General features: G+C 46.5%; 1 protein-coding gene and 1 pseudogene across 3 annotated transcripts in view; one reads left to right on the forward strand and one right to left on the reverse strand.

The window, feature by feature from the left end:
- PSMD11 (proteasome 26S subunit, non-ATPase 11) overlaps positions 1–16,648 on the forward strand; it is a 44,792-nt gene extending 28,144 nt beyond the window's left edge. The window contains exons 7-14 of one of the 2 annotated variants that reach the window (XM_023182876.1): positions 5,938–6,082; positions 6,898–6,958; positions 9,966–10,028; positions 11,949–12,074; positions 12,878–12,913; positions 13,173–13,224; positions 13,843–13,985; positions 14,107–16,648. In XM_023182876.1, the coding sequence (XP_023038644.1) occupies positions 5,938–6,082; positions 6,898–6,958; positions 9,966–10,028; positions 11,949–12,074; positions 12,878–12,913; positions 13,173–13,224; positions 13,843–13,985 (626 nt within the window). In that variant the 3' untranslated portion in view covers positions 14,107–16,648. The remainder of the gene's footprint in view (positions 1–5,937; positions 6,083–6,897; positions 6,959–9,965; positions 10,029–11,948; positions 12,075–12,877; positions 12,914–13,172; positions 13,225–13,842; positions 13,986–14,106) is intronic. The other variant, XM_023182877.1, reaches the window with a different exon arrangement.
- LOC113222593 lies at positions 4,647–5,511 on the reverse strand (annotated as a pseudogene). Its single transcript, XR_003308470.2, has one exon. The product of XR_003308470.2 is annotated as a cytosolic iron-sulfur assembly component 2A pseudogene (transcript).
- Positions 16,649–19,742: the final 3,094 nt, after the last annotated feature.

Below are 19,742 nucleotides of genomic sequence, written 5' to 3' on the forward strand. Positions count from 1 at the left end.
AAAAAAAAAAAAAAAAAAAAACTCGTCTTATTTATAGGTGGAAGGAATGGGGGGTTGGGGCTGGAGAATAAAATTGGCTGATGTGGCTCTAGCTTCTTCAAAGCACCAATTTGAAAGCTACCTTTCTAACTGGCAGCTCTCCTCCTGTTAACTGCCTAAAATGTATTAAGAACATACCTATCTGTACTACACCAGGCAATCTGACTATTAGAACCAAACTTAGAGTTAGGTCACACTTAGAAGACTCCCTTAACTTTCCTCTTAGCCACTTACTCAGAATAGTAGCATTTTCCTTTGGGATTGGCCTACCCCAAGTCTGTTGACTCTTGGAGATCTCTGTAAAGTTGGTTGACTTTTCCAAAGGGCTTCAAATCAGGGCTGAAGAATGATAACCCGATTTCAGCTGAGTGTGGTATGTAGTTTTCCGATAGAGCGTGTGAATGTGGGGCTAGGAAGCATGGATTGGCAGGTGGAATACTTTCTTTTGTATTCAGCAGTTTTTTTTTATTGGAGGCATCATTATTGAAGGAATGTTGAAATTGGAGGCAGAAGACTAGTTTAATTAAGTGCTTGTGTTACCTCTCATCTGTAAAAGATAATGCCTACTCGCCTCATCTGTCAGGGATGTAGTGATCCAGGATCAGGCTTTCTTAGGTTGACATTTTATTCTGCTGCTTTCTAGTATGTGACTTTGGGCAAGTTACTTAATTTATGTTTAGCTCATCTGTCAAATGGTAATAATTGGCACATGATAGACCCTCATTAATGTTTGTGTTGAATGAGTGACAGTCTAGTTTTTTGTTTTGTTTTTACCTTTTTTTTTTTTGGAGACAGGGTCTCACTCTGTTGCCCAGGTTGGAGCACAGTGGTGCAATCGCAGCTCACCACAGCCTCAACTTCCCAGGCTCAAGTGATCCTGCCACCTCAGTCTCCTGAGTAGCTGGGACTACAGGAGTGTGACACCATGCCAAGCTAACTTTTTGTAGAGATGGGGTTTCACCATGTTGCCCAAACTGATCTTGAACTCCTGGGCTCAAGCAATTTTTCCACCTTGGCCTCTCAAAGTGCTGGGATTATAGGCATGAGCCACCATGCCTGGCCTTTGTTTCTGTTTTTTTTTTTTGTTGTTGTTGTTTTGAGATGGGGTCTTGTTTTGTTCAGCTGCCAGGCTGGAGTGCAGTGGCGCAGTCTCGGCTCACTGCAACCACTGTCTCCTGCGTTCAAGCGATTCTCCTGTCTCAGCCTCCCGAGTAGCTGGGATTACAGGCACCTGCCATCATGCCCAGGTAATTTTTGTATTTTAGTAGAGATGGGGTTTCACCACGTTGGCCAGGCCACCCACCCACCTCTGCCTCCCAAATTGCTAGGATTATAGGCGTGAGCCGCTGTGCCTGGCCTGTTTCTGTTTTTAACAATAAACTTCATGTGCCATCCATGACACTCAGAGTGCTGATACGGCCCCTATTAACTAATGTGTTTAGCAAAGCAGTATACTGGTTCTTGGGCCTTAGTTTATTTATTTGTTTTTTAACCATACATATTTTTGTGTCTGGCCTGTTCTCTCTCTATACTGGGAGATGTGGAAAAATGGAGATATGTCTCATTTAATATAGCAGCATTAATAGTTTGTTGGGTTGTTGAAGGGACTTTCCTTGGCTACAGAGAAGAGCAGATATTCCTTGAGGCCTCTATACTTAACAGTAGTAGAAAAAGGATCTGATTCCCAGAAACCCAAAGTGGGAGGTTTTTTGGGTAGGCTGAAAGGATGCATCACTCAATAAATGGTGAAGTCAGAAGGTTCCTGCTGGTATTGAATTCTTGGGATCATGTGTCAGCAGCGTCATCCTTTGACTCTAGTGTGCAAAATACTTTCTACATATATCTTGATGTGAAAGATGTTGGGAAGCAGTTGTGGTAAACAAATGGATGGGGCTCAGTTCTGTAACTTCTTAAAGGGCTGGGGCAGAGTTAGAGCTAATATACACAAATAGAGAATTTTAGAGTTTAGACGCCTCCTAAGCTTGGAAATAACTAATTTTTATGTTATCCCAAGTGATAGCATAGGTTGGCAGTAGTAGCAGGTTCAATCAAAGTTAAGCTCATTGGGAGCAACTCAACTTCTTAAGCAGTAGAGGATTGGTTAGGTCAGCTATGGTATATCAGTCATATATATGGTATATGGGATATCAGTCTGAAATACTGCTTAGCCATGTATAATTCCGTTCATGGATTTGGCATTAATGTGAGAGCTGTATACTGAGTGCATTTAGGCAAAAGCACATCCATAAATGATAAATATTTGAAATGAAAATATAAGACGTTGGATTCCGTCTCCCCCGCCCCATGACAGATGCATAAATATAAAACTATCAGGCTTAGAAAAGCTATCTTAAAGAAGTTAATATTATTAGAACAGGTCATTCAGGCAGTCTAGAGATGTTTAGGTCAACTCCCTGACATGTGCATGTGATGTCATGGAGGGTAAACATGGCCTTTTCCTTTAGCTCCAAAAGATAGCAGGACTGAAATGGTGGTGAGAAGCCTGGAAGAAAGATCGTACAGTATGTGTTTTTCAGGTCCCTTTTAAGTTGGGTCTCTAACTCCTTTGGGAACTTATATTGGCAATATGACATTGAGCTGGGAGGTCAGAGACCTGGATTCTCATCTAATCTCAGCTCTTACATTGCTAACTATGGGGACTTTGGGCAGGTTTTTTTTTTTTTTTTTTTTTTGAGACGGAGTCTTGCTGTGTCGCCCAGGCTGGAGTGCAGTGGCGTGATCTCGGCTCACTGCAAGCTCCGCCTCCCGGGTTCACGCCATTCTCCCGCCTCAGCCTCCGAGTAGCTGGGACTACAGGCGCCCGCCACCACGCCTGGCTAGTTTTTTGTATTTTTTTTTAGTAAAGACGGGGTTTTACCATGTTAGCCAGGATGGTCTTGATCTCCTGACCTCATGATCCACCCGCCTCGGCCTCCCAAAGTGCTGGGATTACAGGTTTGAGCCACCGCGCCTGGCCTTTTTTTTTTTTTTTTTTTTTTTTTATTGAGATGGTCTCACTTTCTCACGTATGCAGCAGTGCATTTTTGCTGTCACAGCTCACTGTAGCCTCAGCCTCCCAGGCTCAGGTGATCCTCCTACCTCAGCCTCTCGAGTAAGTAGCTGGGGCTACAGGCATGTGCCACCAGGCCTGGCTAATTTTTTGTAGAGATGGGGTTTCACCATGTTGTCCTGGCTGGTCTTGAGCTCCTCAGTTCAGGTGATCCGCCTGCCTTGGCCTCCCAAAGTGTTGAGATTACGGACGTGAGCCACTGTGCCTGGCAGAGCAGGTTCTTTATCCTTTCCTGACCTCATCAGTAAGTTGATGGAATTGATGTAGAGTTTTTTTTCCTTTTTTCTTTTTTTTTTGAGACAGTGTCTCGCTCTGTTGCCTAGGCTGGAGTGCAGTGACATGATCTCGGCTCACTGCAACCTCCACCTCCCGAATTCAAGTGATTCTCCTGCCTCAGCCACCTGAGTAGCTGGGATTATAGGTGTGCACCACGAAGGCTGGCCAATTTTTGTATTTTTAGTAGAGATGGGGTTTTGCCTTGTTGGCTAAGCTGATCTTGAACTCCTGACCCTCAAGTGATCTAGCTGCCTTGGCCTCCCAAAGTGCTGGGTTTATAGACGTGAGGGATTGCAGATGTGAGCCACTGTGCCTGGCCTGTTTTTTTTTTTTTTTTTTTTTTTCTTTTTAAGACACAGTCTTACTCTGTCGCCCAGGTTGGAGTGCTATGGCATGATCTCAGCTCACTGCAACCTCTGCTTCCTGGGTTCAAGAGATCTTCCTGCCTCAGCCTCCCGAGTAGCTGGGATTACAGGTGCCCACCACCATGCCTGGCTGGTTTTGTATTTTTAGTAGAGACAGGTTTTTACCATGTTGGCCAGGCTGGTCTCGAAATCCTGACCTCAGATGATCCTCCTGCTTCTGCCTCCCAAAGTGCTGGGATTACAGGCATGAGCCACCACGCCCGGCCTTTTTTTTTTTTTTTTTTTTTAAAGAGACAAGGTCTGCCGGTGTGGTGGCTTACACCTGTAATCCCAGCACTTTGGGAGGCCGAGGTGGGTAGATCACTTGAGGTCAGGAGCTCAAGACTAGCCTGGCAAACATACGGTGAAACCCGTCTCTGCTAAAAATACAAAAAATTAGCTGGGTGTGTTGGCGGGTGCCTGTAATCCCAGCTACTTGGGAGACTGAGGCAGGAGAATTGCTTGAACCCAGGAGGCGGAGGTTACAGTGAGCTGAGATTGTGGGACTGCACTCCAGCCTCAGTGACAGAGCGAGACTGTGCAAAAAAAAAAAAAAAAGACAAGGTCTAACTCTGTTACTTAGGCTCAAACTCCTGGGCTCAAGCTATCCTCCTGCCTTAGCCCCTCAAAAGTGCTGAGATTATAGGAGTGAACCCCTGCACCTGGCTTTTTTTTTTTTAAAGATGGAATTTCACTCTTGCTGCCCAGGCTGGAGTGCAGTGGCACAATCTTGGCTCACCACAGTCTCCGCCTCCTGGGTTCAAGTGATTCTCCTTCCTCAGTCTCCCGAGTAGCTGGGATTACAGGCACGTGCTACCACAGCCGGCTAATTTGTTTTGTATTTTTTTTTTCATTACAAGAATCATCTGCTTATTTATTTTACAGAGTAATGATTTGAATTGAGTACATTTGGGCACAGTAGATATTTGACATGAAAAGTAGTTGTATCAGAATGAGCATCAGAAAAATAGCAACTCATCTTACATATAATAACTAGAAAATATTATTCTGTCTGATCATTTAAGTGTTACAAATCCTGAGAATGTTATACATTGAACAAATTAGGTACTACCTTATAATTAAATCTCGCTTGGAAAGAATCTTTTAAAAAAATGCTCTGAGGTACAAATCACCTATGTATTAAACATGAGTCTTTGACATTATACAAAGAGTTTAAACAAATATATCAAACAATTACAGGCCAATGGCTCTTAAAACAGCTATCAGTCAGGTTCAAGGACACACTGTTCCACAATTTCCTGTAAGTTGGGGTTTTCCATTGCAGCTGCCACTCGCTCTTTGTCATTTATCTGTGTATTGATGTCTTCTTCTGTTGAGTGGGTTCCTTCAGAAATGTAGATTTCCAACTTATGTTTAAATGGTAAACATCGCTGAAGCTTTACTCTTAAGCACAGCCCAATAAGAGTCGCCAGAGAGCAATGAGGTACTGTTGACGTGAACCTGATAATAACCAGATATTCTTCATTTATCTTCTGAACTTCCACACAACTTTCTGAGACCACTTCCAGTTCTTCTAAAGTATTGCGCTTTTCTGGGTCCCGGATAGTTTAATCAAATCATAAACCTCTAGTGCTTTCTCTTCCATGATTTGGGGCTGCCGGGCAGCTCCCGGTTCAGAGAGGCCCGAGAGCCACAGGACCCTGCTCAGCGTCCAGGAGAGCAGCCTGGACACTGGCTGCATCCTCACGCTCAGCCATCCCTGGCAACTGTCCCACTTGCGCCACCGTCTCTCAGCAGCCTTGGGATTGATCAACTTCCTGGTCTTCTGTTTTGTATTTTTAGTAGAGATGGTATTTCTCCATGTTGGTCAGTCTGGTCTTGAACTCCTGACCTCAGATGATCTGCCCATCTCAGCCTCCCAGAGTGCTGGGATTATAGGTGTGAGCTAAAAGTGCGCCCGGTCCTTTTTTTTTTTTTTTTTTCAAGAGATGGGGTCTTACTGTGTTACTCAGGCTCGTCTCAAACTCCTGGGCTCACATGATCCTCCGGTCTCAGCCTCCCAAAGTGTGGGATTTCAGGTGTGAGCCACTGTGCCCGGTTAGTTAGATTTCTAAGGTGCCTCCCAGCTCTGATCTTTTATGGCTCTATTATTTTATATGTTCTTATTCCTTTCTTTTCAATGCCCAGGTATTATCCATGCAGCAGAAGAGAAGGACTGGAAAACTGCGTACTCATACTTCTATGAGGCATTTGAGGGTTATGACTCCATCGACAGCCCCAAGGCCATCACATCTCTGAAGTACATGTTGCTGTGCAAAATCATGCTCAACACGTAGGTGCACCTTAACTCTGGACTACAAGAACTCAGATCCTTCAGCAAGTCTGTTTGCCATGGCAGAGATGGCCTGAGCAGGGAGTTTGGCCAGTTACAGAAACAGCAGTAGCTGCAGCCTCTAGGACTGGCTGAGGTAGAGCAGGAGGATCAAAGGTGGTCCAGAAAACTTTCGCTTGCTAGTCTTTCAGAATCAGGGAGACATTTTAGAAATCCCCTTCCCAGCTCCTCTTGGAGAATTCTCCTCATTCTTTAAATACTCTGTGTCCTCATAGGTGCAGAGCACAGGACAGAGGGTCAGGAAATAGCTTACAGATCAGCCAGTACCAGCCAACTGAGCCACCCAGAATGAGGAAGGAAGGGTTAAGGAGAGGTTTGAAAAAGTGAACAACAAAAGTATGACAGACCTACTTGCAAAGAAGTCTACAGAATTATTCAATTCTTTTGGGAATAAATGAAGTATTGACGAAGAACTCTCTTTGGATCTTTGGATTACATAAGGGCTATGTTTTAATAAAACCTGTTACACTGGAATTTGACTTAAACTTACAGTTCTGCTTGTTGGGTCTATTGCTTTTGGTAGGTTCAGTTCAGCTTTCTAATATTGGAGTTTTTCTACTCTTCAGGCTGAACTGTGGCCCAGAGTGGAGAAAACCTAGCTTTTGCAATGTGATGGGCATATGGATTTAAGGGTTGGGCTGATTATCTGTGCGGGCAGAGTCTTCAGTGGAATTCTGTTAAAAAGAAATTTGCCCAAACCTACCTTTAGAAGCATAACATCTGTAGCAATTGACCAAGTATGTCTTTTTTTCTAGCCCAGAAGATGTCCAGGCTTTGGTGAGCGGGAAGCTTGCACTTCGGTATGCAGGGAGGCAGGTAGGGACTCCCTTGACTGCAGTTCTGCTCACTCTGAGGCCAGCATGTTTTCAGAGTCACAACCTTTGATGAGACCAGCGCTCTTCAGGTCTTCATACTACTCTCTTCCTTCTCCCCCACTCACTTCTTTCCCTTAAGCCCATTCAGTGTATTTCCTAGACTGTTAAATTCTTGGCCTGGAAAGTCCGCGTTTGGAGCTCTTAAGGACATCAGGTGGTTTGAGGGACTTAGGGAACTGAACTGTAGCATTTGCATTGACTTAGTTTGCATTTGGCTTTGACCAGAAGATTTATCTACCATAGTAGTCTGACTTGTAATTTAACATACGCAGAGTGTGAAATCTTAGATTCTCCATGTCAGGAGCCTGGTAACATCTGGTGCGTATGTGCTTTAGAGAGGTCTGATTGCTTGGTGCAGAAACTAGGTTTTGAGATTTACTTTTGTGCTTCTCAGATCAGTACCTTTCTACTCATGCTTTGAATTTTGGGTGTGGTGTAAAAAGAGGCCCCTTTTTTGTGTTACGTTAATGTCCAAGTAGGTATGAGTGTGACTTCTGAGAGCAGACAGGACCTATGCAAAGATGATATCTAGACTGTCTCCTCTTTGTGTTTTGCTTGATTATCACTAGTAAAGTAAAAGTAATCTTTCTGGATTTCAGCTGCAGTTGTCTCTAAACACAGACTGATTGGCTGTCTGTATAATCTCACGATGTCTCTGGAGGAGCGGCCACAGGTGGTTTCTTCCCTCTCTACAAGTGGCCCTAATTGGCTTTTTTTTTTTTTTTTTTGAGTTGGAGTCTCATTCTTTCATCCAGGCTAGAGTGCAGTGGCGTATCTCAGCTCACTGCAACCTCCTCCTCCCAGTTTGAAGTGATTCTCCTGCCTCAGCCTCCCGAGTAGCTGGGATTACAGGCATCTGCCACTATGCCCGGCTAACTTTTTGTAGTAGAGATGGGGTTTTGCCATCTTGGTCAGGCTGTCCCAAACTCTTGACCTCAAGTGATCCGCCCACCTCAACCTCCAAAAGTGCTGGGATTGTAGGCATGAGCCACTGCATCCAGCCATGCATCTTACAATATAGTAATAACCAGTACTCTTGAGGTCAAAACCAGAAGCTGACCTGAAACTTTTGCTGATAAAAAGCCAGTTAGGGGCTGGATGTGGTGGCTCATGCCTGTAATCCCAGCCCTTTGGGAGGCAGAAGCAGGAGGATCATCAGAGGTCAGAATTTCAAGACCAGCCTGGCCAACATGGTAAAAACCTGTCTCTACTAAAAATAAAAAATTAGCCGGGCGTGGTAGTGGGCGACTGTAATCCCAGCTACTCGGGAGGCTGAGGCAGGAGAATCACTTCAAACTGGGAGGTGGAGGTTGCAGTGAGCCAAAATAGCACCACTGTACTCTAACCTGGGCGACTCTGTCTTAAAAAAGTAATAATAAGAAAGATGCACTACTTCAGTATAACTAGAGTTGAGGAGACAGGCTCAGGGACATCAGGTGTTCAGGACAAGGTCAGGTACCTCATCAGTGGTGGAGCTAGACTTTCAACTAGGGTCATTGACTCTAAGCTCTAGGCTTTTCTCATTTTGACACTTTTTTCTGTCTATAGGACAAATGCTGGAGACAAACACACTAATGATTAGCCTTGCACCATTTAGTCTACTATATAAGACACACTGTTCTTATATAAGTACGTAGGCTGATAAACGAGCAGCTTCTCTTAGTCTCTTGCACCTTGATGTTAGCTTTTAAGCAGAAGATAGGCTGATCTCCCAGAAAGATGAGTGTTGTAGATTTTTTGCTGAGTGGAGACTTGATAACTTGGTCAGGTGCCTTTTTAAATGAGGTTAGAAGTTGTTCTCAACTATTGATTGTACCTTCATCACTCTGTGGGGTCTTCACATTTGGTGTAATATGTTAATGCCTCAACTTTGATGCCGCAATTTTTTTTTTTTTTTTTTTTTTTTTTTTTTGAGACGGAGTCTCGCTCTGTCGCCCAGGCTGGAGTGCAGTGGCCGGATCTCAGCTCACTGCAAGATCCGCCTCCCGGGTTTACACCATTCTCCTGCCTCAGCCTCCCGAGTAGCTGGGACTACAGGCGCCCACCACCTTGCCCGGCTAGTTTTTTCTTTTTGTATTTTTTAGTAGAGACGGGGTTTCACCATGTTAGCCCTGATGGTCTCGATCTCCTGCCCTCGTGATCCGCCCGTCTCGGCCTCCCAAAGTGCTGGGATTACAGGCTTGAGCCACCGCGCCTGGCCAGTGCCGCAATTTTTGAGACAGATTCTTGTTCTATCACCCAGCTGCAGTGCAGTGGCGTGATCTTGGCTTACTGCAACCTCTGCCTCCTGGGTTCTAGCAATTCTCCTGCCTCAGCCTTCCAAGTAGCTGGGATTACAGGCGCCCGCCACTACGCCCGGCTAAGTAGAGAGGGGGGTTTCACCACGTTGACCAGGCTGGTCTCGAACTTCTGACCTCAAGTGATTCACCCACCTCGGCCTCCCAAACTGGTGGGATTACAGGCGTGAGCCACTGTGCCCAGCCTTGATGCCTCAGCCTTAATGAGGTAGACCTTGTTCAGTGCCTCGTTTCAAACGTAGCAGAATGAATCTTGATAAAGCACAGATATAATAGGGTTTAAGGGCAGGAAGGAGTTTGGATGGATGTGGCAATAACAAGCCTTGGAGGAAGGGGGAGGAAATCATAGTTCTCTTGTCATTTTTCCTTTTAGCTTGTCATCTCTAGAGAATGCTGTATTAGGGTTGGTCTGTTTGGAAAATTTCTGTTTCCTAGTATTCTTAAGTCATTTCAGGTTTCAAAGGGAAACAGGTTGGCATATAGTGGTATTTAGTACTTGGAGCTCTTCTTTCCAGGCGTCTGAAGAATGATGGTGGGGCGGGTTCTTCCTTAGAGCAGAAGTTATGTGGACACAGCATACTGCTTATGAGACTTGGGTAAATGTTAGTGTGCAGAATAGATCACTTTCATGATTTGTCTCTTTATTCTCAGACAGAAGCATTAAAATGCGTGGCTCAGGCTAGCAAGAACAGATCACTGGCAGATTTTGAAAAGGTGAGCATGACATTGGGTTGGTATGGAATGTGGGTGGAAGAGAGGGACGTTTAAGTACTTCAAAACACACTTTTAAAAATAATTATAGTTTCACAAGAAGTTGCAGATGATTCCATGTATCCTTCACCTAGGACAGTGTTAAAACCAGGAAATAGTTAAGCACTTTCATACAGTGAAACTTACTGAGTTAATATAAAATATATATTATTTATACATAATGACTTTCTATTTCAAAAGTTCTGTCCTTTTTTCACTTTGATTTTTCACAACACACCTATCTGTTATCTGTGTTTTATGGTTAAGGGAACTGGGATTCAGGAGGACACTCAAAGTCACACAGCATAGTGTCAGTTTGACTCTAGGCCTGGTGCTTGTTCCACATGACACAGTTGTAGACATTCCTTCAGCTCCGGAAATGCCAGGTCTGCTTCTTCTCTGTGGACAGAAGGGAAGTCTTGATGTGCGTACTTGGACCCAAAGAAACATTCTCAGGATGATGTTCTAGGCTTTCTTTAACTCCGGTGCCTTTTGCTCATTGTTTGGGAGTTTTGAAAAGGGAAAAAAGCCTGTCTGGGCATTAGGGTGAGAATTGTATATTCTTTTCTGAACTTTTCTCCTCTTAGTCTGAGTATAATGACCAGCTTAATAAAAACAAAACCTAGATCCAGAAAGAAAAACTTAGCGTGGATGGAGACTAGACCATGTGGCTTTGACTGTCCCTAAGATTCACCATCTTCCTGGAGGGCTCTTGCCAATTCCTGTTGCCTCTTATTTGGCATGATTTGCCTGCTTCCCTTAACACCTTGTAGCCCAGCTGACATGAGTCTGGGATGTTGAGACCATTATTGATGGTCAGTAAATCATACAAATACACGGTCCAGATCATTTTATCCCAATGTCTGGGATGTTTGATGGGACACTTTTATTCCAAATAGTTCCTTGGAAGAAGGATTCTGTGATTAGATATTTGGGAAATACTAGGGCCAATAATAATTAAAACACCTAATTTTGCTTAATAATTGCAGAGCCATATTATGCTGATGGCCCTTACAAAATTCCCAAGAGCTAGTTGTGGAATTCAGCACTTCCTATTCTTTAACCTCAATATTCTTTTTTTCACCCCATGGAGACCCTATTTATTCTTTAGAATACATGCTGAGAAATGCTGGTGTAGCTAATATGGTTCACGAGCCGAGTTGCTCTTGGGGCTTCCATGGTTTGAGCTGTTGACCTGAAGCCTGCAAACAGAAAGATGGTCCCTAGGGTGACTCCACCTTTTTGTTCTATTTCATAATTTTTTTTCTCTTAAAGACTATTATAAAATAGCATTTTTTTTTTCTTTTTTTTGAGACAGAGTCTTGCTCTGTCGCCCAGGCTGGAGTGCAGTGGCGCCATCTTGGCTCACTGCAAGCTCCACCTCCCGGGTTCACGCCATTCTCCTGCCTCAGCCTCCTGAGTAGCTGGGAATACAGGTGCCTGCCACCACGCCCGGCTAATTTTTTGTATATTTAGTAGAGACAGGGTTTCACCGTGTTAGCCAGGATGGTCTCGATTTCCTGACCTTGTGATCCACCTGCCTTGGCCTCCCAAAGTGCTGGGATTACAGGCGTGAGCCACCGTGCCTGGCCAGAATAGCAGTTTTAAAAATTTATTTTTAAGAGATGGAGGCTCTCTGTGATGCCCAGGCTGGACATCAGCCTCCTGAGTAACTGGGACTCCAGGCGCATATGCCACCAAGCCAAACTTCCCTTTTAGTTCTGACATTCCTTTTCTGTTTTGTATCATGCATCTGCCCAAATCTCCCCTAACTTCATTCAACCATGTAGTTTTATAAGGGCCAGCAAACTACCTAGGAAGCAGGATTAGCATGACTTTCAAGTGATTCTCTGTGCCAATCTCTGCGACTGGTTCTTTTGGCAGGCTCTGACAGATTACCGGGCAGAGCTCCGGGATGACCCAATCATCAGCACACACTTGGCCAAGTTGTATGATAACTTACTGGAGCAGAATCTGATCCGAGTCATTGAGCCTTTTTCCAGAGTACAGGTGAGAACCCTCTGGGGACTCCATTTCTGGCCGGGCATTCTCACTGTAGCCACCTCACTTCTACACCTGTCCAGAATGGGAACTCACTTGTAGGGGTGTGCCTGGTGGGCAAGAGGCCACCAAGAGCTTGGGCCTCTGTTGATAAAATGAACAAAAATCGAGGAGGAGATGCTGTGGGTAGAGGCATGTGGATTGCCCCTGCATGTGTTCCGAGCAGTTTCCTCCTCGCTTTGAGTCACTGCATGTGTTGTACCTGTTTTCTCTATTGGGTGTGTGGGACAAGAGTCTGTTTATTGTGTGTAGCAATGAAGGGCGGGCAGATGGGAAGAACACAAGAAATTAAGCACGGCCAAGGAAGGTCTTGTTTTGTATAGAGACATACATTAGAATTTTGAGAAATACAGCCGGGCGCGGTGGCTCAAGCCTGTAATCCCAGCACTTTGGGAGGCCGAGACGGGCGGATCACGAGGTCAGGAGATCGAGACCATCCTGGCTAACCCGGTGAAACCCTGTCTTTACTAAAAATGCAAAAATATTAGCCGGGCGAGGTGGCGGGCGCCTGTAGTCCCAGCTTCGGGAGGCTGAGGCAGGGGAATGGCGTGAACCTGGGAGGCGGAGCTTGCAGTGAGCTGAGATCCGGCCACTGCACTCCAGCCTGGGCGACAGAGCGAGACTCCGTCTCAAAAAAAAAAAAAAAAAAAGGAATTTTGAGAAATACAGCAGTTCCCCCTGTTCCCTCCTTTCTCTTATTGGAGGCAAAAGTAAAACTTTCAGTGTTGGTGTCTCTCTGCCTTTCCTTTTAGATTGAACACATATCTAGTCTCATCAAACTCTCCAAGGTAAGGAGTCTTCAGGCCATCTGCAGGGAGGGATGGGAAGGGGTGGTGAGGAGGGGTGGCACATGCACCTGATTGGCCCCATTGGAAAGCTCCCCAGCTTCTCAGTGGGGAATGGGCAGTGTGGGCTAGAGTAGGAGTTGCATTATTGCTATTTTGTTTTCAGTCCATTTGGCATAAGACCCCTCCAACAAAGCTTTTGTGTCAGGGTGATCTCTGACTAGTGGATACGGGTCCCTTTAATCATGTGCTTTGATTTTAGGCCGATGTGGAAAGGAAATTATCACAGATGATTCTTGACAAGAAATTTCATGGTGAGTAGCAGTCACACAGGCAGGGGGGCTGGTGGTGGTGATGAGATGGTTGAAGAAGTTTATTTTCTTTCTTTCTTTCTTTCTTTTTTTTTGAGACAGAGTCTCGTCTCACTCTGTTGCCCAGGCTGGGGTGCAGTGGCCGCATCTCAGCTCACTGCAAGCTCCGCCTCCCGGGTTCACGCCATTCTCCTGCCTCAGCCTCCCGAGTAGCTGGGACTACAGGCGCCCGCCACCTCGCCCGGCTAGTTTTTTGTATTTTTTTTAGTAGAGACGGGGTTTCACCATGTTAGCCAGGATGGTCTCGATCTCCTGACCTCGTGATCCGCCTGTCTCGGCCTCCCAAAGTGCTGGGATTACAGGCTTGAGCCACCGTGCCCGGCCAGAAGTTTATTTTCAAAGAAGATACTCTATTTGTTTCCCCTGATGGTTCACCCTGGGGTCCTGGCCCCTCTCCCCTGTGGTGAGAATGTGTAATAAGCATGTGTACATGGAATAGGGAGATGAATTCTATTTCCCTTCTTTTCTGGAGACAGTGAGTCAACTAGGGAGTGGGCTGCTTCACAAACGCTTTGTGTCTAATGTCACTTTTTACCTGGGTTGCCCTTGTGTTTCTTGCAGGGATTTTGGACCAGGGGGAGGGTGTCCTGATTATTTTCGATGAACCCCCAGTAGATAAAACTTATGAAGCTGCTCTGGAAACAATTCAGAACATGAGTAAAGTAGTGGATTCCCTCTACAACAAAGCCAAGAAACTGACATAGGTGAGTGCTGGCTTCAGGACCCCAGGGCTGGGCAGCTCTGTCTTCTGCGTGTCGAGACTGAAAACCTCCTCCTGGTGTCCTCATGGCTTCCTGATTGACACTGCTCTGTCTTCTCTTGCAGAGTTGGATCTGTAGCGGTCCTTTGGAGAGTGTGTGTGGCGGGAGAGTGAAACCTTGGGGGAAAATGCTAGGAGATTCTTTTTTCTTTTTGTTCTACTTTTCGCTCGGAAAGTTTTTAAATCTTCATTTGGTGCATCTGTATTCCAGCCAATAGGTGTGCCAGTTTTCATGTAATCTTTACTGGCCCAACTTGGGAGTGGGGAAATTGCTTAAAAAAAAAGAAAAAGGAAAAAAAAAAAGATTATTCTAAATAAAAGGAAAAAGGCTTACACTACCTAAAGCTGTCCTCTCTGCCTCCTGGGAGACGGCCGCAAAGCCAGGCACCCCGCCAACCACTGGGGGTCCTAATCCACTTGCTGGGCGTCACCTCTCCTCCTCCTCAGAATTGGGTGTTTGCTGACCATCAAAAGCAACGACTTTTTATTCTGTTTGTACTGAACCAAAACAAACAACTGTGTATAGACTGCTGTTTTCTTTTTTATTTGAAATGAGGCATTTTGGTGTTCTTTCCCCTGCCATACGGCTTGTCCGCCCTTCTCTCCCCATATTGGCTCCAGCAGAGTAGCCGAAGGTCCTGCCGCCACCGCCACCACCACCACCACCACCACCACTGCAGCAACAACAGCAGCAGCACCTGCACAGCTCCGCTCTGACCTGTGAAGGAATGGGGATGAGGCCAGGAGCTAGTGTCTACCACGGCCACACAGGGAGCAGTGTGGGCCCTTAGCCCCCAAGGGGCCTGCTGTGCATGTGGCTTTTTTTTCTTTTTTTTTTTTTTACACAGTAAACTAGATTAGTTGTCAGTGTTTTAATTGCCCCTCTTCTCCTCTCCTCTGCGTTCCTCTCCTCTCTCCTTTCCTCTCTCTCCCTTCTCTTTCCCTCTCAAGCAGAAGACCGTCATGTCTCTCCGCCTTCCTCCTCTTCCCTCCAGGGGAGTCAGGCTGTCTGTGAGATCCATGAGCTTCTCTCCCTCTCCCACTCCTCCTCTCCTGCTTTCAGATGGATTTATTCCTTTTTTTAAACAATGAACATCGGAATGACACTGTGGGGTGTGTTTCTCTCTCTCTCTCTTTTTTAATTTTCTTTGTTGGGTTTTTGAGCAACCTCATGTCCCCTTCCCAGGGAGCTTCTTAATTTACCTCTTAGAACTTGAGTGGATGGGAAATAGAGCACTGTGTGTCAGCATGCTTTGTTTTCTGACACGATGACACAGCGAGGCTTTAATGCCATTTGGGTAGGTGAGCTTCTGCACCTCTGTTGTGCTGAACTGTATTTTCTTCTCTCATCTCCTCTTTGTCTTTTTCTTTTCCTCTCCTTCCTGCCGGCCTCCTTTTCTCTTCTTTACCTTCCTTGGATTATCCTTCCAGGTTTTCATAATACATTTATATTTTGTAAAAGGATTTTGTTGTACCAGGTTTTGCATCCTCAGTGAATCTGACTGGCTTTTATTTTCCTCTCCAAAATCAGGTTTTTGTTTTCAACATTTCTCCCCATCATGTCCAGTCATTGTTTTGGTTTTGGCACCATCAGTATCAAATGTACAAACGGTTCTTGCTAACCAACACCAGGTATATCTGATGTTCAGATGAGTTCCAATAAAAATAATTTTTTTTTCAAAAGGTGTCTTTTCTTGAGTGCTGGAGGGCTTCCAAGCAAGCCCAGACAGCTCTGTGTAGCCCCACACTAGTCTAGCTCTCATCTGGCCAAAGCTGTTATCTCATTTGTGTAATGGGAGTCCTTAAGCTAAATTTGGGGTCCAAATTTGAAGGGCTTTGGGTGCAAGAAAGTTGGTGTGTGAGTTCTGAAGTTGGAAATGAATTCAGGTGTCTTTTTCCAGGGCAGCATGGTCCAGTGAGCACGTGTAGGTTTGGACGGTAGATCCGCTGAGCCTACTTCCTCTTCTACTCAGTGAGGATGCTGCTTCCTTGGCAGGTGATTGTGATGTGAAGCTTAATAAGTCATAGACGTGCAGGTGTCTGGAGAGTCCTGACATTCAGTTGTGGTTTTGTTTCCTTTTGGAATCTTCAAAGGCAGCGATTTTCATATTGCCTCACACCCTGGGGGGGCTCTGGGACCACTGGGGGACCTGCTAAATCCTCTTCAGTCTGAGCAGTTCAGCCATTGTCAGTTTTAGTATTGTCTCTGTATTTCACTTGCAGAAAGAGTTTTGCTTTTATAAAGGACTTTAAAAAGTACTCCAAAGATACCTAGTTTTGGAGCAGAGGGGAGATGGTTTCTCAAACTTACGGCAGTCCTGAGGAGCTCAGGCAGCAGCCCTTTTCTCGGTTCCCTTTGCGGGTCTTGGTCAGATGATGCCCTCTAGACCCGTGCTGTCCAATATGGAGCCGCTAGCCACGTGCAGCTGTCAGGCCCTTGCAATGTGGCTGGTTCGAGCTGTGATACACTGCCAAGTGTAAACACAAACCAGACTTCGAAGGCTTAGTATGATAAGAAAAGGAGTGTAAAATATGTCAATAACTTTTTTATATATGTGTTGAAATATTTTGGGTATTGGGTTAAATAAAATATATTATTAAAATTCACCTGTTTCCCTTTTACTTGTGTAATGTGGCTGCTAGAAAATACAAAGTTACCTATGTGGCTTCTATCCGTGGCTCACATCATCCTTTTCTTGGACAGCGCAGCTCTAGACCTCCAGGACCAGAAGTTGTGCCACTGCCTCCTCTCCCGGGCCTCTCATGACCTGAGTCCAGGCACAACTGGGGAGGTCAGCTGGCCGGTGGGTTGACCTGGGCCCGGTTCCCTCACCTCCCTTCTAGGCCCAGCCTTCATGGTGCCAGGACTTTGTGTGTTAATAAGACTCGACTGGAGTTGGGAGCAGAGGCTCTGGTCCCCTGCTGTGTGCTAGTTATGTAATCTGTGCTGCCCAGAAGGGCCACTAGATGTTGCTCTGTGATCCCTGAAAGAACAAAGCTGACTTCCTCAGGAGTAAGGGCTCAGGCCTGCTCTATTTGGAACCCTTCCTGGAAGCTGTAGCTGGCCCCCGCCTTGGCCTCCCTTCCTCAGGATGCTATGGGAAGTGGGGCATGCGGGTAAAGTGGACTCTCCAGCAGTGCATGGGCAGCCCAGCCCAGCAGGGAAGCTAACAAGCAGGCTGGCCCTTCAGGCAGCTAGAGATAGGCTATAGGCTAAGTAGGCTGATTGATGGGGGTGGGATTTGGAAATCTTCCCTGCAGTTCTATGATGAAGGCAGCTAGGAAGAAAACAGCCCTGCCTCATTCAACTGGGTTTGCCTTCTGGGTCCTTGATTCTGCCGTTTCTGGCAGTTGACTGCCCTTTCTTCCTTGCTTCCAGTTGGAGCAGTGATAGGAATTGGGGGTGGGGAGGTGGTGGTGGGTTGAGTGAAAAGAGGAGCTGTGTGGTGTCTGAAAACGAGCATAACAGGCATGGCCTGGGTAGGTAGGAGCTCCTGGAGACCCCGTCCCTCAGTCGCAGCAGTAAGTGGGCTGTCAGTGCCATTCCATTCCTGCTGTGCTGCAACTGTGACTTTGCTTTGGACAAGTGTGAGGAGGTTGGTGTTCTGCCGAGAGCTCTTTTTGAAGGTGCTAGGGAAAGGCTGGCTGGACAAAGGTGAGAGGACACAGGGTGTGGCCTGGCTTGAAAAGGCCCATGCAGAGGCATGCCGCTCTGGTGTGGGAAGCAGGGTAGTTGTGGGGTGAGCTTGGTCTGCTTCCCTGTGAATTAACTGGAATAGCTAGCATTGAGATTGAGAGTTAAAGGTAATAACAGGTTTTTCTAGGGGGTGGATTTTTCTTTTTTTTAGCTGAAGTCTCACTGTGCCACCAAGGCTGGAATGTAGTGGCGTGATACCGGCTCACTGCAACCTCTGCCTCCCAGGTTCAAGCGATTCTCCTGCCTCAGCCTCCTGAGTAGCTGGGACTACAGGCGCCTGCTAGCACAGCCAGCTAATTTTTTTTTAGTAGAGACGGGTTGCTCACCATGTTGGCCAGGCTGGTCTCAAACTCCTGACCTCAGGTGATCCGCCTGCCTTGGCCTCCAAAACTGCTGGACACGGTGTGGCACCACACCCCGCCCGGGTGGATTATAGGCTTCAAAATTTGGACATGTTTTGGGAAGTGGAAAACATTTAACCATGGCTCAACACTAGAATCTGAAGGGGGTCACAGAGCCAACTCAGGAGCTAGAGGCTCCAAGTAGGGGCTGAGGAAAAGAGGCTGGGGTTCGGCTTTCCTTTGAGAAGGAAGAGGGACACTTGGTCAGGGTCTGGAAGGAGAATGTTTCTTCTTCTGGCTCCTTTTTTTTTAAAGATTCGCTCTTGTTGCCCAGGCTGGAGTGCAATGGTGCGATCTTGGCTCACTGCAACCTCCGTCTCCCAGGTTCAAGCGATTCTCCTGCCTCAGCCTTCTGAGTAGCTGGGATTACAGGCATGCGCCACCACACCAGGCTAATTTATTTTTTTGTATTTTTAGTAGAGATGGGGTTTCACCATGTTGGCCAGGCTGGTCTTAAACTCTTGACCTCAGGTGATCTGCCCGCCTCGGCCTCCCAAAGTGCTGGGAATTACAGGCATGAGCCACCATGTCCAGCCTCTTCTGGCTTCTTACTGTTAGATGCAGGAGGGTTGAGGACAGCTCCATTTGAAGAGCAGGTAGGCTTGTACACTGAGGAACATTCACAGGGAGGGGCACATTGAGCTGGGAGCCTGCCTTCCTCTTCTGAGTTCCCGTAACAGCTGCTGTGGCTGTTCTGAAGGGCTGTGGACAAAGTTGTCCTCTGGGTACAGAGCAATGCACTTTCCACTGTATGCCTGTCCCCTAAGGTTCCTAAAGCCTGGAATTCCCTCTGAGTGGCACATAAACAAAATCCAGCACTTTCTGCCGTGATTGCAGCATTTTGAATGATGTCAGATTCCCATTCTGTTCCCCCTAGGGCAGTTGACAGGGCTGGCGCAGGGTGAAAGCCTAGTGGGCCAGAGTGGTCAGGTAATTGGGTGTCATCCTCTCCTCTGGAGTGCCACTACATCATCTCTAGGTCCAAGATGATCTGGATTAAGGCCTTAAGGCTCCTGTTTCCCAGGTTTGTGGTCAGTTTTGACTCAATCTCCAGAAACAAGGTAAAATAGTAAATGAACAACGGCCTTTGTGAAGGATCTGGATTCACATCTGACAGGAACAGCTCTTTCAGAACCAGAATTTTACTCAATTTCGCTAGCATCAAGTTCTTAAATTATACATACTTAGAACTGAAAACGTTTAAGAGGGTCAGAAAGCTGGCCAGAGGGGCAGTTGCTTCAGCTTTAATACAACAAATAAGAGGGCGAGTGGGAACTTCGAGGTCATGTTTGTGACGGGCTCAGGCTTGGCTCTTGGTGGCCTGGAACTGCTACGAGCCACGCTTCTCTGGCTTGGATTTCTGAGGCCCACTCGGGCCACGGGCATCTACCTGGGATGAGGGAACGGAGGCCCCGGAAGGGTGGCCAGAAACGATGGGACTGTCCACTCGAGGTGCGCCTGGCACTCGGGAGGTCTCAGTAAAGGCGTCGCCTCTCCCCACCCAGGGCCGCCTTTCCCGCGCTCCCCGGCTGCTTTCCACAGGGACGGGGATGTCAGGTGGAAGGAGGGAGCTCCCGGCCCTGGCCTCGGCGGAGGGCTCCTC

This window comes from Piliocolobus tephrosceles, chromosome 16 (genome assembly GCF_002776525.5).
Source record: "Piliocolobus tephrosceles isolate RC106 chromosome 16, ASM277652v3, whole genome shotgun sequence".
Taxonomy (NCBI): Eukaryota; Metazoa; Chordata; class Mammalia; order Primates; family Cercopithecidae; genus Piliocolobus; species Piliocolobus tephrosceles.